At 40.7% G+C, this 27225-nt stretch overlaps 1 protein-coding gene across 1 annotated transcript in view; it reads right to left on the reverse strand.

The window, feature by feature from the left end:
• Window positions 1-18465, reverse strand: part of LOC127687994 (HEAT repeat-containing protein 5B-like) — a 36276-nt gene extending 17811 nt beyond the window's left edge. The window contains 7 exon segments of the mRNA XM_052186754.1: window positions 1966-2145; window positions 7316-7384; window positions 9675-9766; window positions 9769-9855; window positions 17188-17439; window positions 17863-18033; window positions 18420-18465. Of these exon segments, the coding sequence (XP_052042714.1) occupies window positions 1966-2145; window positions 7316-7384; window positions 9675-9766; window positions 9769-9855; window positions 17188-17439; window positions 17863-18033; window positions 18420-18465 (897 nt within the window).
• Window positions 18466-27225: the final 8760 nt, after the last annotated feature.

A 27225-nucleotide genomic window follows, 5' to 3' on the forward strand; every position in this document is an offset into this window, starting at 1 on the left:
GTTCTCCTGTGGTAGCTCGCTTTACTTTCTGTCCCATCTCCTCGTTCTGACTTGGTCTTGCTCAGTAAATACAGCACAGCTGCCTTGTTCTTTACTATCCTGCCAGAGCGCTGACAGTCCTTAACACACTGGTGGATAAATCAGAGTGTCAAGAAGAGAAATATTAGCCCTGGATTGAAGCAAAACTTTAATAACTGTAAAACTAATTACAGAAGGTAATGTTCATTATGAATAAAATAGCAGGTGTTGCACACAGTCCTTTACATAAATTATATGTAATTTAATTCACATTATAATCCTATGAAATATTCAGTCATTTCCAAACTTTTAAATTAAAAAACAGAACAGAGCTAAAGAGATGGCTCTGTGATTAAGAGCACTTGTGCAGAACATCAGACATGCAAGTGGTATACATACATACATGCATATATACATACATACATGCACGCATGCAAACAAAATTAAAGATAAAAGTGAATGTGAAGAAAATAAGTTTTGAATAAGCAAGTAAGTAATATCCAATGTCACACAGTTCACTTAAACCTAAAGAATTGGAGGAGTTGTCAAACAAACTCTCTAAGTGAAGTAAACAGAGGTAAAATAGGTCTCAGTGGACAGACCTAGGACATGCTGGCACCTAAGAAAGCGATAAAAGAAATGAAGTGGTGTAACAATTCCCAGTCAGCAGAAAAAACTAAGCCTGAGGTACAAATTGCTAAACTATTAGCCCCGACTACAAAATTACTCCAAATGAATGCACACTACTAATTCTGTTAAGTGGCATTCTGACCAAATTTTGAAGGCATTTATTTATCTCAGTTAGGTGCCAGGCACAAATATTTGCACTGTTATACCGCATAGCCTACAAAAGATATTTCCACTTTTTAATGATAAAACTGAGGCAGCGAGCCAGTTGTCTCTTGCAGGAGTCACACAGATGATAAATCTTAAGATAGAACTTGTTCCAGGGATTGACTCCATTTTAATGTTCTTTACCCTCAGAATTGCCAAACTTCGCAGCAGGCCCATCAGTCACAGAAGCAAATGTGCAGAGGACCTGCTACCATAAAAAGGATCTTCGTGGTCATCAGAACACACACTGCTACACATACCTGGGAAGATTAGTTAAGGAAGAGCTGAGATTGAAGAACAATTGTTAGGGGCTTATTCTTAAAAAATAAATAAAATCCACTAAATGGTATCTTTTCCATATTTGCATTCATTTTAAGAAACTAAATTTAATAAATAAAAGCAAACATTTTACTAAAATAAACAAAAATCATTATTTTGCCAAAATACCAGAGTGAAGTGCAGGATCCCAGGGATATTTTATTTGCAAGACAGCTGGATCTGTAGTCTAAAACCTGGAGAGAAAATTAATTCTTATGGTACTTCATCGATATACCATAATTTCTTTCTCTGGAGGAATGTATCTAAGTCCCTAGCCTGAAGCCCAGTATCCTTTATCTCAACTGACTATTACACATGCTGAGGCAGCATTGCTGTTCAGTGGTCCTAACCACCAGAACCACAGGAACAGAGAGGTATGGCTGAGGGGCTGCAGAGATGCTCAGAAGCTAAAGGACCTGAGTTTGGGTCCCAGCACCACATGATGCCTCACAACCACCCAAAAATACAGTTCCAGAAGATCCCTTTTCTGGTCTCTGAAAGTAATAATAATTCTTCTACAATACAGAGAATTTGTGTTCTGTTTTTCAGGCAGGTCTTGGTTTGTAACTCTGACTGTCTTAGAACTTGCTGTGAAGTGCAAGAGTGGGCCTGACACGGCAATCTCCTGCTCCAGGCCCCACCCCCAGCATTGTGATTACAGGTGGATGTCACCATACAAAATGAGATAAAAGTTTGCCAAAGACTGACTGACAAAGGTTGGAAAGGCTTTCCACACACAGGGTCCTCCAGTGGGCTCAAATGGAGGAATGGTGAGCCGTGGGAGGCCATGTTTACCTCTGCCCATGCCTTAAGAACAGCCAGCTTCTCCATGGTGGTGGCACTCTCTCGGTATAGTTGACTAGAAGATCCCTTGCCAGCCTGAACTTTGTCCAGAGAGGAAACAAGTAGATTATGCACCCGATGGAGATCATTGAGATCGCTGACAACACCGCTTCCAATCCATGTGCTGCACACCTGGGTAGGAACAGCGGAAGTTACAGTGTACGGAGTAACTGAACAGAGGAGAGTGGGATGGATTTCCTCATATCCCTGCACAGAGAATAAAAGGGCTCATTCCATCCCCCTGCAGAAAACAGAGCAGCACTGAGTTTCCACTCTGTTTGTCTGAGACAGGGCTTTGCCATGCACTACAGGGTGGCTCTGAACTCATCTCCTAAGTACAGGAATTACAAGTTTGTGCCACCATGTCCAGATTCTATGTTTCCACTATTTAATGAAAAATTTAAAATAAGTGGTTTTCTACTTGAAAACTTCTTCAACAATTACCTATTTACTATCAAACTATCAAATTACTTATCATGAAAGACTTTTGTAACAGGGAAAAGAAAAAGTCAAAGTTATAAGTACAGAATTTATAAACGCACTTATACCTAGGAAGGAGAGAAGAGTCTCAGACATCAGGAGAGCTTGATTATAAAGACACCAGGGTGTGAGGTGAGGAAGAAGTGAAGACCGGGAAAGCTGAGGTCAGACAGGATGAAACTGCCGAATCCCATGACTAAATTAGATGATGGTACTGAGTTGCCAAGGATCCTTGCCGTTAGATTTATGCTTTAAAAAAAGTATACAGACAATAAATAGCACATTCAGTTCCATGTCTCTACAGCACTGCAAGAGACATGCATGACGTGAATGGACCTGGGAATAATAGCCAAGGTAACCTTGGAGACAGGACTCCAAGAATGCAAAGTGAGAAACCATGTATGGCGGGTGTGGGCACTGAGACTCGGGTTGGGGAGTCAGAGCTCCAACCTTGAAGAACAGAAGGAAGGTGGCACCACCATCAGGAGTACAGCTAAAACCTAGGAAAAGTTCAGCAGAGACAAGTCAGCATAAGTTTGATTCCTAACACTTTCACATGTGAGTTGTACGTAACACTAAAAGATCCACAAGACAGCTGGAAACTCTGTTCTAGACGCAAGTGGAAGGTAACCACATAAGACCAGAAACTTCCACATAAGACCAGAAACTTCCACACGAAGGCAATAACTAAAGTAAGATTAGGAGGCAGATTTGTTCAGGAAGAGAATATCTTAAAGGCCTCTACCAAGACAACAGAGGAAGTAGGTATACTGAAGGGGTAAGTAGAGCAAGAAAAATAAATGGAAACCCAGGGAAATAAAGGAAACGCACTGAGGACAGACACCGAAGTCAACAGAAGGATGCCAACCAGGAAGAGGCCTGGGCAGCGCCAGCTTTGGCAACTCTGCTCACGCCCACGACTTCTGGGTAAAATGGACAAAGGAACCACTTGAGGAACACAGTGGGAAGGGTCGGGGGTGAAACACACTGTGGACACATGGACATTGTAATACAGAACACATTAGAAATCACTCAGAGACAAATGAAGACTAAAACCTCATCCAGCTTCAGGGGCAAATAAGTGTTGTAAGCTCAGGTTTTGCTGCCAAAAAGATTATAAAACCATTCTAGGTTTCTGGAGTATTTGGGTTTCAAATCATAGCTGATGGACTTTTAAGGTTTAAAACCTTAAAAACTGACCAAATACTTACATCAACAACTTTATTTGCTTAAAATCTTATTGGGACTTCATAAAATTACAAAGTTTCTGTAAGGCAAAGGACACTGTCAAAAGGACAAAATGGCAACCAACAAATTGGGAAAAGATGTTCACCAACTCTACATCCAATAGAAGGCTAATATCCAATATATACAAAGAACTCAAGAAGTTAGACCCCAGGGAACTAAATAAGCCTATTAAAAAATGGGCTAGAGATCTAAACAAAGAATTTTCTCCTGAAGAAGTTCAAATGGCCGAGAAGCACCTTAAAAAAAATGCTCAACATCATTAGTCATTAGGGAAATGCAAATCAAAACAACCCTGAGATTTCACCTCACACCAGTCAGAATGGCTAAGGTTAAAAACTCAGGAGACAGCACGTGTTGGCGAGGATGTGCAGAAAGAGGAACACTCCTCCACTGCTGGTGGGATTGCAAGATGGTACAACTACTATGGAAATCAGTCTGGCGTTTCTTCAGAAAACTGGACATGACACTTCCGGAGTACCCTGCTATACCTCTCCTGGGCATATACCCAGTGGATTCCCCGGCATGCAATAAGGACACGTGCTCCACTATGTTCATAGCAGCCTTATTTATAATAGCCAGAAGTTGGAAAGAACTCAGATATCCCTCAATGGAGGAATGGATACAGAAAATGTGGTATATATAAACAATGGAATACTATTCAGCAATTAAAAACAATGAATTCATAAAATTCTTAGGCAAATGGTTGGAACTGGAAAATATCATCCTAAGTGAGGTAACCCAATCAAAAAAGAATATACATGGAATTCAATCAGTGATAAGTGGATATTAACTAGCCCAGAAGCTCTGAATACCCAAGACACAATCAGCATATCAAATGACTCCCATGAAGAAGTAAGGAGAGGGCCCTGATCCTGGAAAGTCTTGATCCAGCATTGTAGGGGAGTACCAGGACAGAGAAATGGGAGGGGGATGACTGGGGAATGGGTGGAGAGAAGAGAGCTTATGGGACATATGGGGAGAGGGGAGCCTGGAAAGGGAAAAACATTTGAAATACAAACAAAGAATTTAGAAAATAATAATAATAATAAAAACGAAAAACTTATTTTCAAAAACTGAAAACTATGTTTAATAAAAATAAGAGCACTTAAAAACATTGCTATTAAAGGCATACTTCTGGCAAGATAAATTCCTCCACCAAAATAGTTCTGCAAATACCAAGTTCAAAATGACATGCAATATAATAAGAGTGTCAGAAGAAATAAAGGAGTTGATTCCTACAGAACTAAACATCCTGGAGATACAGGACGTTTGTGCAATTTGGTTGAAATGTAACTAAAAGTCAGGGAATTTCGTGAACACCAGAAATGTGGCTCTAAACTTTCTTTGCAAAACACCTTCCTACTTCCTCTTCTTTAAGGAGTCTAGGGCAGCTGTTCTCAACCTGTGGGTCACATCCACTTTGACAGTCCTCTATCTCCAAAAATATTTTCCATTATGACTCATACCAGCAAAATTAGTTAGGAAGTAGCTCTGAAAATAATGTTATGGTTGGGGTCACCACAACATGAGGAACTGTATTAAAGGGCCACAGCGTTAGGAAGGCTGAGAACCACTCATCTAGGGGCTGAAGGGATGGCTCAGTGCTTAGGAGCCCTTGCTCTCTTGATGAAGCCCAGAGTTTGGTTCTCAGCAGCACTGTCAGGCAGCTCTCAACTGCCCAGAACTCTAGTATAGCTCCAGGAGACATGATACCCTCTTTTAGCATCTGTGGCCACCCACATGCATGTGAGCATATACACACAAACACACATACAGAAATAAAAATGTAAGTGGGTTTTTAAGAGTATTTATATCTGGAAAATGCAAGTAATGCTTTATGGATTTGTGTGTAAAGAAAGACAATGAAGAGTCAACAAAACCATATTCAGAGAAAAGACCTTGGCCCCACACCAAGCAAGCAAGTGTACATTTTTTGCATTTTAGGCTCAAGTGAAATATTTAAGGTACACTGTGTCTGTGACTCTGCTCTGGCTTTAACTGTCTGTTTTTCGGCCTCACAGAAAACAGCTGGGTTTCCTACAGGTGAAGCTTTCTCAGGTCTGCCTACAGATAGATTACCCTGATTAGAAGCCTCTGAAAATGAATTTATTTCCAACAAACAAGAACCTTCTAAGCTGCTCCTTCCTTTATAAAGAAAACGAATGTGCAACTCACTGTCTCATCAGTTCCACACTAAGTTTCCTTGTGCAAGTGGAAAGGAGGCCAGACATTTGAACCTGCTACCAGGAAACAATAACCATTATAGAAAAAGCAACTTGTGCCACCAACAAGCAAGTTCCAGGGAACTCAACACTAGGAGCCTTCACACTGCTCCCTGAGAGATGAAATTCTAGGGGCTTTCACTATTCCAGCACTCAGCAGCTTTGTGGGAGGACCGAGTGCTGTGCTGTGCTGTGCTCACAACACCATCATCAAACGGAAAATTGCACATGACTACTTTAAATACTTGTTTGTTAGTGTCCCAAAGGATTTACTTTCACCCCAACACTTCAACCACAAAGCAAAGATCTACCCCTTACAGCAAAGATCCTCTTCTCTCTGTGCCGTACTGTCTGTGGAAGGACTTAATTCCCCTAAAGAGCAAGAAGTACCAGAGACACCAACTCAATGACATGGAGTTAACCATTCAACCACAAGAATAAAGAACTTCATGCTGGGCACTGCTGAGGGCAGTCGCAGGCAGTGTGCCTATGGATCCCAAGCAAAGATGAGGGCCATGGCTCTGCTCTCCAGCAGACTGCGGAGGAGACAGCTCTGTTCAATGCTGTGCACACAAAGAATGCCATTTTTGAAAAGATTGGAACTCAGTGCAGGAATCCTTCCTCGGGGAGACATGGGAGAGGAAGGCCCTTAGCACAGGGGTAGGACACGTGTGCTTGGGTGGCTCTCTCCCTGCAGATGGGACAATTCGAGACCACCTCTCATGGACTGCTGGTACAATGCCACTTCCATAATGTGCAGCTCTTTCCAGGAATCCAGGAATTCTCATAACCTATGGTCAATAATGTCTAGTGCCCTAACTGTTGCTACACTCCTTTGTTATCACAAATTTTATATTTTATGTTTATTTTGGCTCCCCTTAGGATGTTTACAGGTCTGTTCACTTGGACATAATATAGTAGCTGAGGATCCAAAGTCGAATCCTGAGCTATGACAAAAAAGGAGTGTGATTAACGCCTACTATTTTACATTTCCTATAGAATAAAATAGGAGACAAGATGAGGAGGGGCAGCGAGATGGCTCAGCTGGCAGGTGCCCGCCCTCGGTCAGAATGGTGACCTGTGTGGGAATCACACAGTGGAGGAGACGGCTGACACCTAGGAGTTGTCCTGCCCTCCATATGAGCGCAGTGCCTCACACAGATCAGACAACTGAATGAATGAACAGATGGATGAATGAATGAATGATTTTATTTGAAAATTTATAAAAAAGGAATGAACACTATTGTATTTCAATAGTGTTTGCCACTATTTGATTTTTCTCCCTTTAAGTAAAATCTAAGACTTCTAGGAATTTACAGAAGGCGGCTATAGAAAGCCTGCTTTCTTCTTACCTGACAAGCTTTTGCTATTATGTCTGATGGCGTATCTTGTGAAAAGGCTGGTCTTAGGGCAGCTCCCACCTAGAAAAATGAGCAAATTTTTGTTTTAGAGACAACTAGTAAACAGAAAGCCTGTTGAGTCATTGGAGGTTAAAACACCAAATACACAAGGACTAGTGAGATGGCTCAGTGGTTAAGAGCACTGACCACTCTTCCAAAGGTCCTGAGTTCAAATCCTCATGATAGCTAAACTGTAATGAGATCTGATATACTTTCTGGGGTATCTGAAGACAGCTACAGAGTATTTACATATAACAAATAAATAAATCTTTAAAAATAAACACCAAATACACATCTATGTCCCTTTCTTCTTTATCACCTCCTCCTTATCCCCTATATTTATAGTGAGATTAAACATAACTTTGCTTCTTAGGAAGTTATCAATATCAAATCTATATGGAAAGAATGCCCAAAGGACAAGCTTGTTTCCTTTTTTTTTCTGTTTAACCGTAAATGGGATTTTCTGATACAGTCATATGTAATCAAAGATATGTGCAGACTGTTGCTTTTTGTTTTTCTTCCACACCCCTATATTTAATTTCTAAACATATTTCTAATAGCATTTATTTATTTATTGGGTAAATTTCATGTAAGTGGATCAAGTTCTTTAGCTAACTAAGGAATAATAAAAATTAAGAGGCATGAAAACACCTCAAAACCATCTCACCTCAAAAGTATTGCTTTTTAGGGATGGGTAAAAAGCAGTGGGTAAAAGCAGCTGCCAATCAATCTAGACACTCTGAGTTCGATTGCTGAGAACCATGGGGAGGGGGGCAGAACTGACTCTCGAAGACTGTCTTCTGACACCATTCAATAATTTATGTGTGTATACAACTCCCTCTCTCTGACACATGTATTCATTCTCACTGTACACACAATAAAAGGTAAGATTATGATGTTAGTAAGCTTTCCTATTATCACTGTATCAATAAGTAAAGGAATACAAACAAGCTTTAGTTTTAAGGAAGCCAGCATCAGCTATGAAGGCCAGCATCATGTCAGAGATGATGAGGTGTAACGTATGTAGGCTGAATAAAGACGTTGTAAGAAGTCTACTGCTATGTTGAGATTTCAACCAACAGTCACTCCATTGTTTACACAGTAGTGTCTGGAGACAATCAAAAGTTCTGTTCAATGACTAAAGGTGTGACAGACTTAATAAAAGCAAGGAGTCAATACTGAACAACTGCAAATAATAACTGTTCTGTGGTTACATAAGACGTTCTTATCCTTTGGAAATACAGTTCAAATGGCTCCAGGGTAACATTTTACAGACTAAAATAGTTTGAAATGACTTAGGAAAAAACAGTATGTGCATATGTGTGTCTGTGGAAAGAGGAAAAGGCACAGCAGGAAAGACGGAGGAAGAGAGTCTCTTTCAAACAGATAAATACCCCCCCACGAAAAAAACCAAACAAACAAACAAAAAAGCCGGTTGGTGGTGGCTTATGCCGGTAATCCCAGCACTCTGGGAGGCAGAGGCAAAGGCAGGTGGATTTCTGAGTTCAAGGCCAGCCTGGTATACAGAGTGAGTTCCAGGACAGCCAGGGCTATACAGAGAAACCCTGTCTCAAAAAAAACTAGAATCCAAGAAAAAAAAAAAACAGATAAATCAAAATGAGCAACAGACAAACATGGGGAAAGGATACAAACGGTTTTAGATTTAGAATGTAGAATTTTTCCTAAATATTTGAAATTATTTCTAAATAGAAAGATTTGAGAGGCTGGAGAGATAGTTCAGTGGTTAAAACACTGGTTGCCCTTCCAGAGGTCCTGAGTTCAATTCCCAGCAACTGCATGGTGGCTTAGAACCATCTATAAGGAGGATGTGATGCCCTCTTCTGTCATGCAAACATACAGGAAGACAGACCACTCATAAACAGATGTAAATAATAATCATCATTTCTAAAATCAGATAGGAGTATTGTTACTTGCTTTGGTTTCTTTTTTTTTTTTTCTTTTTTTCTTTTTTTTTTTTTTTTTTTTTTGAGGCACGGTCTCATAGCCTGCAAATCTGCAGCACTTGTGTGAATAAAGGGACTTTTATCATTTAAATGGCAGGGCATGACATGGATGAACATCTAAGCACAGACTGGAAAGCAAGGCTGGAATTTCTATTCTAGCTTTACCATGAATACGCTCTCACAGATTAAATAGTTACAACAGTTTGACCCTTCTCCAGTTGTAGGTTGACTGAAGCTTTGAAACAGACCACAAAGCTTTGAGGAGTTCCATATGAGAAGAGCCGGCAATCCCTCCTTTACTGACCCTGGCAAACTTCACTTAGTCGATAATAAGCCACAAAACTTACATTAGCTTGATACTGCTCCAGGATCACATGACCTGGAAATTCTGGCTCAGGCACAGATGCAAATTTCTTGATAATGTCTTCCAGCGCCTGAGGCCGGCCATTTGCAGTTGGTTGCTATGATCAGTTGTAGCCATGAATGTCATTCGAATCAGGTCAGAGAGATGCAATACTAAGAGGTCATCTGCAAAGGAAAACAGACTGTAGAAGGGAAAGTTCACCCAGACTAGTGCAATGCATAAAAATATGAAACAATTCGATAAAGCACTTATGATCCACAATGTCTAAAACATCAAACTCAAGTGTCCCAGAGCAGCAGCAGACCTTTAATAGCACTCGAACACAGACAACTACAGGATATACATTTGACAGCTGAAGCAAAATACACGATTAACATGGCTTTCCCAAATGGGCTTGTAATTCTCTCAGAATAGACACTGGCAGAACTTTTCTGTAAAGGGTCACATACTATTTTTGGCTTGGCAGGCCATATTATCTCTAAGGCAATTAGTCAACTCTGCTGCTACACTATGAAAGCAGCCAGAAAGAACTTACAGAATACAATAGACAATGCTATAGAAACGAGTGTGATGAATTCCAGTAAACTATTTACAAAACACAGCTCTGGGTGCATTATGATCACAGGCCCGACAATCCCTATTGTAGAAAAACAGTGTGTAGTCAGGAAATTTAGTTACAAAATTATTTTTAAAGACTTTTTATGAGAACAGAATGGGTGCTAAAGTCTTGAACTTTTAGTGCCAGGCCAAAGGTAACCCTAGAGCTTGCTTAAAAGCAAATCTCAAAAGAATTCAAACGATGCAAAGTGCAATGATTTTACTACATCTCAGGACAAAGCTCAGCACAATTTAAAGGAAAAGCAAAACCTAGCACAAGCTTCACAGCATTTACAATGCCCAGCATCTGAGGACAAAGTGCCAAGAACATAAAGACGTAGAGAAGCCAGCTCCTAGCAGAAAGAAAGGACCAGAAACTGGTTTAGATATGACAGAGATCACAGACTTGGCAGGCAAGTAATTACAGGCACTGTACACTGACACACATAAAGGGGAGCATGACTGTGATGGGGCGGGAGAGAGTGCGAGGCCAGCAGGCATACAGTATAACAAGAAAGATGCTGGGTGACATGAGGACAAGCTAGGTATAAAGATCAGTGAACTTAAAATACAGGGAACAGACACTAGAAGAAATGATCACACTCACGTGCTCTAGGCCAGAGGACTGAAGGCAGTCTTCTGAAGTCCTGGCAACTCAGTGACTCACCCCACACCCAAAGAGTTATTTAAATTGGATTTTGTTGTTACTATTGAAAGGTTAACAAGACAGGTTTCCTCAAGTTCCTATCTTTAAAAACGAAATTTAACATTTAAAGTTTAAAGAGTGTATGTTGGTGTTAGGCACTGAAAATAAAGAGAGAAGAAGAGAATGTGGCTAGAGGTCTCCAAAGCTCCCTTCTAAAGGAGGTTAAAACAAGCAACCAGCCTTGTGAGGTGTAATAAGCCCCTGACAGAGTTTGGGGGAGAGTCCCAGACAGGAGGATCTGAATTAAAATGGGTCTACTCATGCTATATAAATGCAAATAAACAAAATATAAATAACAAGACAATAATTCATAAAGAAATAAATGGAAGAATAAAAGACAATAATTCTCCTTGTATCCTCTGCCACCTAATTCACAAAATCTAGGAATCTGTCAAACTCCAGATCAAGCAATTATACCTGAAATGAGAGCTGCCTTCCTAACAGTCTCCGCCCATAAACCCTTCTACCTTTCTCCTAAAATCTAAGATGAGTATGTAAAGGGTGGAAATGTAAAGGGGAATTAAGGGCTGGGAGGTTTCTTGCAGTCTAGGAGTGATCAATCCTATAGCTAAAGTGCAGTGTGCAGGAAGACCAGGAGATGAGGATGCTACCAGAAGGACCTGGAAAGCACAAGTACCAGGTTTGCAATTTTTCAGTCAGAGTTGGCTCATGTTTCATATTGGAACCTAAGCTGAGTCCTGTGAGACCATCTTACCATCCAGTCATAGCTGTGAAGTACCATGAAGCAAAGAGTACATGCAGAGTACATGGAGGAATCACAGTACCATACTGTGAACAGTCTCTGCATATAAGAACATTCTCCTCTTAGATGGAATAGGTAATGCATCCCCATGGAGGGCCACAGAGGCTACAAGAGGGCATCAGAGTCTCTGGCACTAGAGTGACAAGCATTCGTCAGTCATTTGATAGTCTAAGCATTGAATCTGGGTCCTCTACAAGAGCAGCAAGTGCCTTTAACCATCAAGCCACCACTCTAGCCCACGAACAACCTTTCTATTAAGAATCTTCCCGGAGGTCGCCAGCCACCATCCTGGTACCAGCTGCTCAGCCAGGGAAGAGCCCACGGTCTGAGGTCTCCAGCCACCATCTTGGCTCCAGCTGCTCAGCCAAGGAGTCTGACCTGCAGAGGGTCTCCTGGTTAGACGGAGCCCAGTGGTCCAAGGTCGCCACCATCTTGGCTCCTGGGACCAAGTAGCCAGCTCAGGCAGAGACCTGTGCCACATCTGACACAGGGAAGATCCCACTACCTAATACTCTCTAGAGAACCAGCAGGAGCAGGTTAATTGCCATTGCCCCTTTCCATCGGATGTGGTAGACCTGTGACACATCTGACACGGGGAAGATCCTACTCCCTGAAACTCACTCAAGAACAGACAGGAGCAGGGTATTCGGTGGTGGTGGTGGGGGGGCATTCGAGAACCACCATCAGCAAAGCATTTGAAACCCAGCAACAAGCCCTATCCGGGACTGTTGGCCCTACAGAGTGATCAGCTCTTGGAGGGGGTCCACGCAGCGCCTACCATCTTTACTACAGGGCAGACCAGAAAGGCAACACCAGGTACACAGAGACAACCCGAGTATAGCATTTCTTTGGCAGGACACACTAGGGCTTCAACAAAACCAAACAGTAGAGCAGCACATCAGCAATCTGTGCCAGGGGAAACCCAGTCATCCAGCAGTGTGGAAATAGCCTTACAGGCCCACAGGAGGTTCAAGCAACAGCCAGTGACTGCTGTCACTAACTAACCTCAGAGATAACCAGATGGCAAAAAGCAAACACAGGAACAGAAATCAAGGCAATATGGCAGCATCTGAACCCAATTCCACAACAACAGCAAGTCCTGGATACCCCAACACACCAGAAAAACAAGATTTGGATTTAAAATCACTGGTCATGATACTGTTAGAGGAGCACAAAAAGGACATAAATAAATCTCTTGAAGAAATACAGGGAAACATGAATAAGTTAGGGGCCCTTACAATGGAAACACAAAAATCACTTAAAGAAATTCAGGAGAATAGGGGTCAACAGATAGAAACCAATAAAGAGGAAACACAAAAATTACTTAAAGAAATGCAGGAGAAATTGAGTCAACAGACAAAAGTCGTGAAAGAGGAAACACAAAAATATATTAAACAAATACAAGAAAAATACAAAAAAACAAGTGAAGGAACTGAGCAAAGCCATCCAGGATCTAAAAACAGAAGTACATACAACTAAGAAATCACAAGGGGAGACAACGTTGGAGATAGAAAACCTTAGGAAGAAATCAGGGGCCATAAACCCAAGTATCAACAACAGAATACAAGAGATAGAAGAAAGAATCTCAGATGTTGAAGATACCATAGAAACCATGGACTCAACAGTGAAAGAAAATGCAAAAAGCAAAAAGCTTGTAACCCAAAACATCCAGGAAATCCAGGACACAATGAAAAGGCCAAACCTAAGGATTATAGGCATAGAGGAGAGTGAAGATTTACAACTTAAAGGGCCAGCAAATATCTTCAACAAAATTATGGAAGAAAACTTCCCTAACCTAAAGAGAGAGTTGCCCATGAATATACAAGAAGCCTACAGAACTTCAAACAGTCTGGACCAGAACAGAAATTCCTCCCGTCACTTACTAGTCAAAACCCCAAATGTACTAAATAAAGAAAGAATATTAAAAGCAATGAGAGAAAAAGGCCAAGTAGCATATTAAGGAAGAACTATCAGAATTACACCAGATTTCTCACCAGAGACCATGAAAGTTAGAAGATCCTGAGCAGATCTCATGCAGACTCTATGAGAACACACACCCTCATTCGTAAAGGAAACTTTACTAAACCTCAAAGCACACATAGCACCTAACACAATAATTGTGGGCGACTTCAACACTCCACTCTCCTCAGTGGACAGATAAAGAAAACAGAAACTAAACAGGGACACAGTGAAACTAATTGAAGTATTGGATCAATCGGCTTTAACAGATATATATAGAGAGAACATTTCATCCTAAAGCAAAAGAATTCACCTTTTTCTCAGCACCTCATGGTACCTTCTCCAAAATCAACCATATAATTGGTCACAAGACAGACCTCAGAAAATACAAGAAGATAGAAATAATCCCATGCCTCCTATCAAATCACTATGAAGTACGAGTGGTCTTCAATAGCAACAAAAACAACAGAAAGCCCAGATACACATGGAGGCTGAACAATGCTCTACTCAATGACACCTTGGCCAAAGAAGAAATAAAGAAAGAAATCAGAGACTTTTTAGAATTTAATGAAAATGAAGGCACAGCATACCGAATTTTATGGGACACAATGAAAGCAGTGCTAAGCGGAAAACTCATAGCCCTGAGTGCCTCCAAAAAGAAACTGGAGAGAGCATACACTAGCAGCTTAACCACACATCTGAAAGCCCTGGAACAAAAAGAAGCTAATTCACCCAGGAGGAGTAGAAGGAAATCATCAAACTCAGGGCTGAAATCAATCAAATAGAAACAAAGAGAACCATACAAAGAATAAAAAAAACTAGGAGCTGGTTCTTTGAGAAAATCAACAAGATAAACCCTTAGCCAGACTGAATAAAAGGGCACAGAGACAGTATCCAAATTAACAAAATTAGAAATGAAAAGGGAGATATAACAACAGAAATGGAGAAAATTCAAAAAATCATCAGATCCTACTACAAAAGTCTATACGAAAGACAACTGGAAAATCTGGAGGAAATGAAAAATTTCCTACACAGATACCAAATACCAAAATTAAATCAGGATCAAATAGATCAACTAAACAGTCCCATAACTCCTAAAGAAATAAAAGGGGTCATAGAAAGTCTGTCAACCAAAAAAAAAAAAAGCACAGGAACAGATGGTTTTAGTGCGGAATTCTGTCAGACCTTCAAAAAAGACCTTATACTAATACTCCTCAAATTATTCCACAAAATAGAAACGGAAGGAACACTACCCAACTTGTTCTACAAAGCCACAATAACGCTAATACCAAAACCACACAAAGATCCAACAAAGAAGTAGAACTACAGGCCAATATCCCTTATGAATATCGACGCAAAAATACTCAATAAAATTCTTGCCAATCGAATCCAAAAACACATCAAAACGATTATTCACCATGATCAAGTAGGCTTCATCACAGGATGCAGGGATGGTTCAATATACAGAAATCTATCAATGTGATCCACTTCATAAAAAAAACTCAAAGAAAAAAACACATGGTCATTTCATTAGATGCTGAAAAAGCATTTGACAAAATTCAACATCCTTTCATGCTAAAAGTCTTGGAAAGAACAGGAATTCAAGGCCCATACCTAAACATGCAGTAAAAGCAATATACAGCAAACCAGTAGCCAACATCAAACTAAATGGAGAGAAGCTTGAAGAAATCCCACTAAAATCAGGGACTAGACAAGACTGCCCCCTCTCTCCATATCTTTTTAACATAGTACTTGAAGTTCTAGCTAGAGCAATTAGACAACATAAGGAGGTCAAAGGGATACAAATTGGAAAGGAAGAAGTCAAACTATCACTATTTGCAGATGATATGATCGTATACTTAAGTGACCCTAAAAACTCTACTAGACAACTCCTACAGCTGATAAACAACTTCAGCAAAGTGGCTGGCTACAAAATCAACGCAAGCAAATCAGTAGCCTTTATATATTCAAAGGATAAGTAGACTGAGAAAGAAATTAGGGAAATGACCCCCTTCACAATAGCTACAAACAGCATAAAGTATCTTGGGGTGACTCTAACCAAACAAGTGAAAGACCTATATGACAAGAACTTCAGATCTCTGAAGAAGGAAATTGAAGAAGATCTCAGAAAATGGAGAAACCTTCCATGCTCATGGATTGGCAGGATTAATATAGTTAAAATGGCCATCTTGCCAAAGGCAATCTACAGATTCAATGCTATTCCCATAAAAATCCCAACCCAGTTCTTCATAAAGCTAGAAAGAGCAATTCTCAAATTCATCTGGAATAGCAAAAAACCCAGGATAGCTAAAACTATTCTCAACAGTAAAAGAACTTCAGGGGGAATCAGAATCCCATACCCCAAGCAGTACTACAGAGCAGTAGTGTTAAAATATGCATGGTATTGATACAGTGACAGGCAGGTAGATCAATGGAATAGAACTGAAGAGCCAGAAATGAACCCACACAGCTATGGTCACTTGATTTTTAACAAAGGAGCTAAAACCATCCAGTGGAATAAAGATAGCCTTTTCAACAAATGGTGCTAGTTCAACTGGAGGTCAGCATGCAGAAGAATGCAAATCGATCCACTCTTATCTCCTTATACTAAGCTCAAGTCCAAGTGGATCAAGGACCTCCACATAAAACCAGACTCACTGAAACTAATAGAACAGAAACTGGGGAAGACCCTTGAGGACATGGGCCAAGGATAAAATATCCTAAACAGAACACCAATAGCTTATGCTCTAAGATCAAGAATTGACCAATGGGGCCTCATAAAATTGCAAAGTTTGTGTAAGGCAAAGGACACTGTCAATTGGACAAAACGGCAACCAAAAAATTGGGAAATATCTTCACAAACCTTACATTCGACAGGGGCTAATATCCAATATATACAAAGAAGTCAAGAAGTTAAGCTCCAGAGAGCCAAATAACCCTATTAAAATATTGGGTACAGAGCTAAACAAAGAATTTTCAGCTGAAGGATTTAGAATGGCAGAGAAGTACCTTAAGAAATTTTCAACATCATTAGTCATTAGGGAAATGCAAATCAAAGCAACCCTGAGATTTCAACTCACACCAGTCAGAATGGCTAAGATTAAAAACTCAGTAGACAGCAGGTGTTGGCGAGGATGTGGAGAAAGAGGAACACTCCTCCACTGCTGGTGGGATTGCAAGCAGATCCAACCACTCTGGAAATCAAATAAGTGTTAAACTGAGGATTATGTCCTGAGGAAACGTAAGCTGCAAGCCTTGTTATTCTAACATGGTTGAAAGAATATACACAGATATCTAAATATACACAAATATTCTAAATACAAACAAGTAGTATACAGGGACAGACACTTACGGTCCAGGTGAGGCAACTTGCAATAAATAAAATGCACCGCCTAAAGCATGACTCAGACAGGTGAACTATCTCAAACCTATCAAAGACTTCCAGGAAAAGAAGAATGATTTTACACTTACTTTTTGGGTTTCGTAGTTTAGCAGACCGTGCCAAGGCAAGATCAAAGTGAGCCTGGTCTGCGTTCTCACACAGGTTGATGATTCGGCACAGGCAGTCTGCGGCAAACACCCAAGTGGCCCAGCGAGGAGCCACGAAAGGCTTTGATTTGTCCTCCTCGCCTAGTGTGGTGAACATGGCGTCGTCATCCATCTCATCTTTCTTCTCAGATTCTTCGTCTTTCCCACTGCTTAAGAGTGTTGCTGCACTCAGATCTACAACAGGAAAGAAGAGCACCATGACCCGACCTGAGATGATGCTTTGGAAAGACGGTTAACTCTCATTCTCTGAAAGAGCAAACCTGACAAGCTTCTTCTCTATCCGAAACCAAGAAAGACACAGCAGTTATTAGTACTTACACTTCACTTGAATATTTAAAATGAATTATATGCAAAGTTGTACAACAGAATAGCATGAGATTTTTAAGATGTAGAAATTTAAGCTAAACTTTCGAAAGAGTTTAAAATATTTCAAAATCATCTCAATTTATACCATGATTTAACCTTCAACATTTTATAGAAATCTGTGAATGAAAGACATCAATATTTTTTAAAGTAGGCTCAATAGAAGTATATCTATGCTTATATATCAGAAGCAAACTATCTTCATTGCTTTCAGAACATCATTTAAGTACGTACCACTAGAAGCTGCTAAGACATCTTTGCAGAGCATTAGCCAGTGGGAAAGCTTTTCGACTGCCAGTGAAGAGAGCATGTGCCCCAGCGTGTCGTGGACATCAGAGCAGAGTTTCTCATCTGTCTCTCGATCTAGCATTCCAAAAAGAAGTCCCTCAAGCCCGTGTCTGTTATATTAACACCCTGGTGCCGGCAATGGATATCACTGCAAGAACTAACTCCAGGTGCAAAAGGGTTGACATCTGAAAAGGGATTTCCACAAGTAAAGTTGTGTGCGATGTTATATGCTATAGGTAGCAATATTAAAGACCAAGCCTTACACATGACTCATAACAGTATGAAATACCTATTGACTATGATCTCCACTTGCTTACTGTAGTATTAAAATTTAATCTGAGATTAATGGTTAATCTCTGGTTTCCCAAACTGATTATTCTGACCTCTTAGAGATATGTACAATTTTTCCCATAATGTATGTTTTTATTCACATTATATCCCAATCACAGCCTCCCCTCCAAGAAAGTTTTTAAAAAGGAGAATTATCCAATCAGAGAACTCACTACCACCGCTGATCTCTTTGTCCCCTGCATTCTTCGCCAGGCTCATGGCGTATTCACACACTTCTGGTGCTTCTCTTTGTGCGAGCTGACGGAGACAGGCTACAGCCGCTCGTCTCAGCAACAGATGGGAGCTGCATAGGTGAACCTGTCAGCATCACAGGTCAGGACAGTCCTTACAGCTGTGACCCTTTAAGTTCATTCACCTGGTAAACTCATCCTTGGGAAGCCTTACTTCTAAGAGGCTTCTAATGAAAGACCTTGGTTTTTTTAAATGACCATCAGGGACTGGGAGATGACCCGGTAGTTAACAGCACTTGATGCTCATCCAGAAGACCTGGGTTCAACTCCCAGCACCCATGTCAGGCAGCTTACAAATACCTGTTAACTCCATCTCCAGACGGAACTGACACCTCTGGTCTCCTTTGACACCTGCACACATCATGTGCCCACACACACACTCAGACACACAGACATACATAATTAAAAAATAATAACATGTAGTCTTTACACAAATACGACACAATCATGCAATGGCATTTTTTTTCAGGATGATCGCATCAGTAATACATACAGAAAATGCAGCATTACCAAAATACCTATGCTGAGATCTGTTCTCTAGAGCTCGTATGATACAGTAAATGGAAATTCAGTGGAGTTTCTGCACATCATAAGTTTATGTATGGTCGCGCTGAAATATTGTCATTTACAAGTCTATAGAAATCAAATGTAGTAAATAGAAAGTAAGGGAAGCAAAGCATATAGTAAGAACTACACATGAAAAAGAATATTAATTAAAAGAAAAGAAAATCAAGCAAATGTAAATACAATAAAAAAGAACTAAAAATGGAAGCTTGATTATGAACTTATCCCATTGCAAAGTACTGACAAAATTAAATATAGTACAAAAAACTATATGTACACATGCTAATCAAGGAAATCATATAATCATGTAGCCCCTCTCTACTTTCCCATTCTGTCTGAAAAAGGTAGGCAATACTTATCACAGAACCATTTCGTCATTAAATGATATAAATATAAACAGAAAGTTGACCTCCTCAAAACATAAAATAAACAGAAAGGGAAGCAGGAATTCTGAGTATATGCACTCAGGGTCCAGTCATGACTCACTGAATTCAGGTTGAAGTCACCATCAGGAAGATCCAGTTCCAAGTACAGCAGCAGTAAACCTTCTATGAACCTTTCCTCTGAACTAGCTGCCTCAGTGACAGGTAACACACCATTAGGGGTGGTAAAATCAAAGAGTAAGCTCATGGAGGCAGTATTTGGCATCCCAGACTAAAAGAACTTACTTTCCATTTTTGGGTGGGGGAGGGGTAGGGGAGATGTCCAAGTAGACTTTCATTTAAAATGTTTTCTCTGTTCAAGACTTTTAAAAATGCTTTAGCTAGGAGTGGTGATGCACACCTTTAATCCCAGCACTCCAGAGACTGCAAATTCAAGGACAGCCTGCTCTACATAGAGATGTCTAAGCCTGCTACAACTGCCAGTAAAACCCTGACACCTGCTGTGGTTTGCCTGCTGTCTTAATTAGGGTTTTACTGCTGTGAACAGACACCATGACCGAGGCAAGTCTTATAAGCGACAACATTTAATTGGGTCTGACTTACAAGTTCAGTATCATCAAGGTGGGAAAATGGTAGCATCCAGGCAGGCATGATACAGGAGGAGTTGAGAGTTCTACATTTTTATCTGAAGGCTGCTAGCAGAAGACTCACTCCCAGGCAGCTAGGTTGAGGGAATTTAAGCCCATCGGACTATGACAGACTCCCTCCCTCCAACAATGCTACACCTACTAATAGTGCCACTCCCTGGGGCAAGCATATACAAACCATCACATCCATATTATTTTAAAAATGGCACATATAAAACATTGAGTGCCACGTTTTGGAAAACAAAATGTATGGTAGATGATAATTATTAAAATGCTTTGCAAGCAACACAATAGTGATATTGAGGGAACCAGAGGGACAGTACTTACCCAGGCACTTTCTTTAACTGAAGATGAATTTGCTTACAGTAGTTATGGTGGCCCCCAAGCATCTGCCCAAACACTGGTGAACTTCTGTGTGTGAAGGTGGAACTGTCAGCAGCAAGGTGAGAACCAGGGACAGCGTGGGTTCCAAGTACCCACGGTACATTGGGCCACTAGAACCCACAATCAGGGCAAGTGAATGAAGAGACCAAGTCTACGACAAAACATCATTGCATTTTAGTTGGAGAAAACAATTCACTATACTGAATCAAGAATCCTAAATTGTTATATTCATGGAAATATCTTCAATATGTTTTCCGTTAGAGTCTTATTGCATCCTGGGATGGCCTTGAACTTGTGATCCTCATTAGCTTTCTAAATGCTTAGCCTTCTAATTGCTGTCATGTGCCTACGTGAATGGTTTCCATGTGTATACTATTAAAGTTTCACTGCAGCTACATTTGTTTAAATGTAAAATGTTCGAGAAACAAAAAAGGTTAAAAAAAGTACTCCAGGAATACCTGGATACATATCTATATCTATATCTATATCTATATCTATATCTATATCTATATCTATTTCTATCTAACTATGTATCTATCTCTATATATATGCACAAACACATGCAGAGCATTAAAATGCAGTTACTCTAACAGGGCAACAATGCTCCTCCTAGAGGCTAAGAAGAGCCCAATGCCAGGTATGAGTTACTTCTAAAGTCACTGGCCACTGAGGTCCCATAGACACTCCTTCCCTGAACATTACAGGCTTTTGCCAGTGTTCCAGGTTGCCCTCCAGAAATTGTCAGATCCTACTGCTGAAGACACAATACGCTGGCGTGATAGAGCAGGGTAACACAGCACGCTGGTATGGACCTAGAAGCTGCATCACTACTGGCCAGCTTTCAGTCCTTGAAGGTTCTACCAGAGAAGAAAAATAATCACCAGTCATACAGTTATGAATGCTGCAAGTGAGAAAAATGACTGGTCTGGTAAGACCTCCCCACTAGTAGAATAGGGGCCTAAACATCATGGGAGTATACAAGCATTCCTAACTGGATTTAAATTCCATTCTATAAGATGAAATCTATGCCTGCCACCGTTATCAGGCTAAGAACCTATGGCCTGATAGGTCAGATGTTGTAGGGATATCTACTATCATTGTGGGGCTCCATGAGCATAGCATAAAATGGATTCTTAGTCATTTATCATCCTATCTACAAATCAATTCATATCTCAACCTGCATCTGAGAAACTCCTATTTGCCGTGGTTGGCGATTTACAGTAATCAAAGTGGAGGGAAGAAAACTGCATAATTTCCATCCCTAAGGGAACATATAAACTTCATCCCAACCTCCAAAGTGCAGGGTCAGTGTGGAAGAGACAGTAGAAAGAGTAAGAACCTAAGGGAACATCTCTCCTGAACACAGACGGGAAGCTGCAGGTATGAACTCACGGCAGTTTCAACAGCATGTACAAAACCTATGCAAGCCTAAGTCAGATAAATAACAAAAAGGAGAGCAGAGCTGGGCATGCTATCCAACCGTAAGCCATGGAGCTGTTGACAGCTGTGAGCTGCAGAGAAAGGGAGAGACAGTTATCGCTAAGAGTGTAGCCTTGGGTAAGCTGACTACCTTCTAGTAGAAGGCAACACAGCAAGAGTATATGGGGTTGTAGAGGAGATTTTCGGGCAGCAGCATAAAACGGATTCTTAGTCAGCAGCGGCAACAGCAGCAGCATCTCGTCCAGAGGAAGGGCCATCAGCATTGGAACCAAGGTGACAGGGAACAGGAAGGCCCTGTGCCCACTACCACTGACCATCGCTGGCCAGCTGGGCTGCAAGTGGCAGTGGATTTACAGTGCCTTTCACCACACAAAAGCCACATCAGAAATCTGCCTCCCGCCAGTCAGTTACAAGAGACTCGCTTCCATCTTGGTTCTCGGATGCCAGAGAGATCAGACAGTCTGAGGTATGCAAACATAACCCGAGGCCAACATCACGGGGGTCTAAGCCCTACAGGCGTTGGCCAGCACACAGGCCTTGGGCTGTTGGGGGGTAGGCATAGGTGTGCCAACCCGGCCAGGAGGTTGTTTGCCCAGCTAGGCGCGCACCCCACCATTTTGGCTAGGGGATGCCAGAGAATTCTAGCAGGCAAAGTCAGCAAACAGTCATAGCCCGAGGTTAACATAGCAGGGGTCTAGGACCTACAGGTCCTGGACTGCCCCCAGGACCTGGGCTGCTCAGTGGGTCATCTGTGTGCCAACCCGGCCAGGAGGTTGTTATCCCAGCAGACTCTCCCGGCACTTTCAGGGAGTAAGTGCACACTGCCATCTTGACCACCAGACAGAACCAGTTGACACTCATAGCCTGAGGGGAACTTTGGAAGGACATTGGCCTGCCAGGCTTTTGCCTAGACTCCGGGCCTGAGCAGCTAGGCTAGCCTTTGTGTGCACCAAGCCAGTTGGGAGATCGGCTGCCCAGCAGAGTGATCATCACTCGGAAAAGGTCCCGCAGCATATACCATCAGCACTCCCTGAAGGAGCAAACGGGTGCCATCTGGTTCACAGAGACAATCTGGGGCAAGGCACTCTAGGGCTCCAAGGGCACCCAAGAGGAGGACAGCACATCAGCAATCTGTGACAGGGGAAACCCAGCCATCCAGTGTTGTGGAAATAGCCCTAGAGCCTCACAGGAGGCTCAAACAACAGCCAGAGACAAGACCAACTAACGCCAGAGAACAAGATGGCAAAGGGCAGACACAGGAACGCTACTAACAGAAATCTAGGTAATATGGCAGCGTCTGAGCCAAACTCTCCAACATCAGCAAGTCCTGGTTACGCCAACACACCAGAAAAACAAGATTTGGATTTAAAATCACTGGTCATAATGCTGCTAGAAGAACACAAATAGGACATCTCTTAAAGAAAATAGAGATAAAGAACGGGGAACATGAATAAGCTAGAAACCCATATAATAGAAACACAAAAATCACTAAAGGAAATTCAGGAGAATAAGGCTCAAGAGATAGAAACCAATAAAAAAGAAACACACACACACACACACACAAACACAAACACACACACAAACTTAAAGAAATGCAAGAGAACTTGAGTCAACAGGCAGAAGTCATGAAAGAGGAAACACAAAAATCTCTTAAAGAATTAAAGGAAAACACAAACGAACAAATGAAGGAACTGAGCAAAACCATCCTAGATCTAAAAACAGAAGTAGAAACAAGTAAGAAATCACAAAGGGGGACAACTTTGGAGATAGAAAACCTTGAGAAGAAATCATGGGCCATAGATGTAAATATCAACACCAGAATATAAGAGATGGAAGAAAGAATCTCAGATGCCGAAGATACCATAGAAACCATTGACTAAACAGTCAAAGAAAATGCAAAATGCAAAAGGCTTATATCCCAGAACATCCAGGAAATCCAGGACACAATGAGAAGACCAAACCTAAGGATTATAGGTATAGATGAGAGTGAAGATTTATAACCGAAAGGGCCAGCAAATATCTTCAACAAAATTATGGAAGAAAACTTTCCCAACTTAAAGAGAGAGATGCCCATGAATATACAAGAAGCCTACAGAACTCCAAAAAGACTGGACCTGAGCAGAAATACCTCCCGTCACATAATAATCAAAACCCCAAATGCACTAAACAAAGAAAGAATATTAAAGGCAGTAAGAGAAAAAGGCCAAGTAACATATAAAGGAAGACCTATCAGAATCACACCAGACTTCTCACCAGAGACCATGAAAGCTACAAGATCCTGGGCAGATCTCATGTAGACTCTAAGAAAACACAGCCAAGACTACTACACCCAGCAAAACTCTCAATCACCATAGATGGAGAAACCAAGATATTCCATGACAAAACCAAATTTACACAATATCTTTCCACAAACCCAGCCCTACATAGAATATTAGGAGGAAAACTCCAATACAAGGAGGGAAACTACGCCCTGGAAAAAGCAAGATAGTTACCTTCTTTCATCAAACCCAAAAGAAGATAACCGCTCAAATATAAAAATAACATCAAAAATGACAGGAAGTAATAATCACTATTCCTTAATATGTCTTCACATCAATGGACTCAATTCCCCAATAAAAAGACATAGACTAACAGACTGGATAAGGAAACAGGACCCTACATTTTGCTGCATACAGGAGGCACACCTCAGTGTCAAAGACAAAAACTACCTTAGAGTAAAAGGCTAGAAGACAATTTTACAAGCCAATGGTCTCAGGCAACGAGCCGGAGTAGCCATTCTAATATCAGATAAAATTGATTTTCAACCTAAAGTCATCAAAAGAGATACAAAAGGACACATCTTGCTGGTCAAACGAAAAATCCACCAAGAAGAACTTTCAATTCTGAACATCTATGCACCAAATGCAAGGGCACCCTCATTTGTAAAGGAAACTTTACTAAAGCTCAAAGCACACATTGCACCTAACACAATAATTGTGTGTGACTTCAACATTCCACTATCCTCAATGGACCAATCAGGAAAACAGGAACTAAACAGGGACACAGTAAAACTAATTGAAGCTTTGGAGCAATTGGATTTGACTGATATTTATAGAACATTTCACCCTAAAGCAAAAGAATATACCTTTTTCTCAGCACCTCATGGTACCTTCTCAAAAATCGACCATATAATTGGTCACAAGACAGACCTCAACAAATACAAGAAGAACAAACTAATCCCATGCCTCCTATCAGATCACTATGGAGTAAGAGTGGTTTTCAATAGCAACAAAAACAACAGAAAGCCCACATACACATGGAGGCTGAACAATACTCTACTCAATGACACCTTGGCCAAAGAAGAAATAAAGAAAGAAATCAGAGACTTTTTAGAATTTAATGAAAATGAAGGCACAACATACCCAAATCTTTGGGACACAATGAACGCAGTGCTAAGAGGAAAACTCATAGCCCTGAGTGCCTCCAAAAAGAAAATGGAGAGAGCTTACACTAGCAGCTTAACGACACACCTGAAAGTCCTGGAACAAAAAGAAGCCAATTCACCCAGGAGGAAAAGAAGACAGGAAATCATCAAACTCAGGGCTGAAATCAGTCAAGTGGAAACAAAGAGAACCATACAAAGAATCAACGAATCCAGGAGCTGCTTCTTTTAGAAAATCAACAAGATAGATAAACCCTTAGCCAGACTGACCAAAGGGCACAGAGAAAGTATCCAAATTAACAAAATTAGAAATGAAAAGGGGGATATAACAACAGAAACAGAGGAAATTAAAAAAAAATCATCAGATCCTACTACAAAAGTCTATACGAAACACAACTGGAGACTCTGGAGGAAATGGACAATTTCCTAGACAGATATCAAATACCAAAATTAAATCAGGACCAATTTGATCATCTAAACAGTGCCATAACACCTAAAGAAATAGAAGGGGTCATAGAAAAGTATTCTCAAAGTGAGTTGGGTAGAGGGGCATATATGTGAAGGCAGAGGTAGGAGGAGGGGTTGGAGGGTCTTTGGGGAGGGGGAAAATCGGGAAAGGTTTTACCATTGGCAATGTAAATGAAGACGATATTCAATAAAAATAAGTATTCTCAAAATGTAAGCACTCAGAAAATGCTTTTATTCATTAATCCTTACTTTCAATTCTTTCTTTTTACTGATTATGATGTGGATTAATGTTTACTGTTCAAAATATATGACTTAAGAATGGTAATTTATATGACTTGTGTTATTTCTTGGCCTTTTGTTGTTTTTTTAACTTCAAGTAACAATATTAAAAGCCACATTCCTCACCTTAGTCACACTTGTTTGACTCTCTGAGGTCACTCTTCATAACTGACGTGCACAATAATTCTTAAAAGCCTTAAAGTGTAACTTTATTCTTTTCTCCTCTAAAGTGAGGTATTACTCCAAGAAGTGAGTAAGTAAAAGAGTGAACGGAATTAAAGGAGGCAGAGAGGCGGGCACAGCTGCAGGTGCCTGGGCAAAGTCTTGACTAAGGCTTCCATGTCCTCCTTCAAAGCTCTTAACATATTACATCCCAGAATCTAGAGGTCACTAAATTACTGAATTAAAGTTTGATATTATGGAAAGCAACAAGAACAAAAACATGTCACATGCTGTAAGCCATGTGGAAAGTACAGTCTAGGGAACATGGTCTGCTTAAGAGACACCGTAGATTAGTGGAGAAACTGGGCAAGAGACGCACGTACTTGTCAAAGCAATACTGGGCCATCCTGGCAATAAAAGATGCTTCTCCCACCACATGAGCCATTCTTCCCAGGGCTTCCCCTGCCGCACACCGTAAGATGGGGTTTGGGTTGTCAAGAGCTCCCATAACCAGCGTCAGAGAGAACTTGCGAAACTCCTCAGGCCCTAAAGTACTCTTGTTTTCAGCTAAGCCCTATATTGATTAAAAGAAAAAAAGAAGAATGATATCTACATAGCAGAGACCGAAGGAAAGCAGCACATAAGATGCCAGACTCCTATAAACATGATACAAATCATTTCATAAATATGAGAAAAATATGCTCATATTAATGTGTATACCATTATCACAAAAAAATGTATCAGGGAGTGTCATTTAGGTTCTTTTGTTTGGTGAAAAAGGTATGTAATGATTTAGATGCCTTTAAAGTAGTCTCCATAAGTCATAACTAATTTAGAAGAAAGCATTTTCTTTTTTTCTTTTTTTTAAGGTTTATTTATTATTATATCATTATAGATGGTTGTGAGCCACCATGTGGTTGCTGGGATTTGAACTCAGGACCTTCAGAAGAGCAGTCAGTGCTCTTAACCTCTGAGCTTTC

This window comes from Apodemus sylvaticus, chromosome 6 (genome assembly GCF_947179515.1).
Source record: "Apodemus sylvaticus chromosome 6, mApoSyl1.1, whole genome shotgun sequence".
Classification (NCBI taxonomy): domain Eukaryota; kingdom Metazoa; phylum Chordata; class Mammalia; order Rodentia; family Muridae; genus Apodemus; species Apodemus sylvaticus.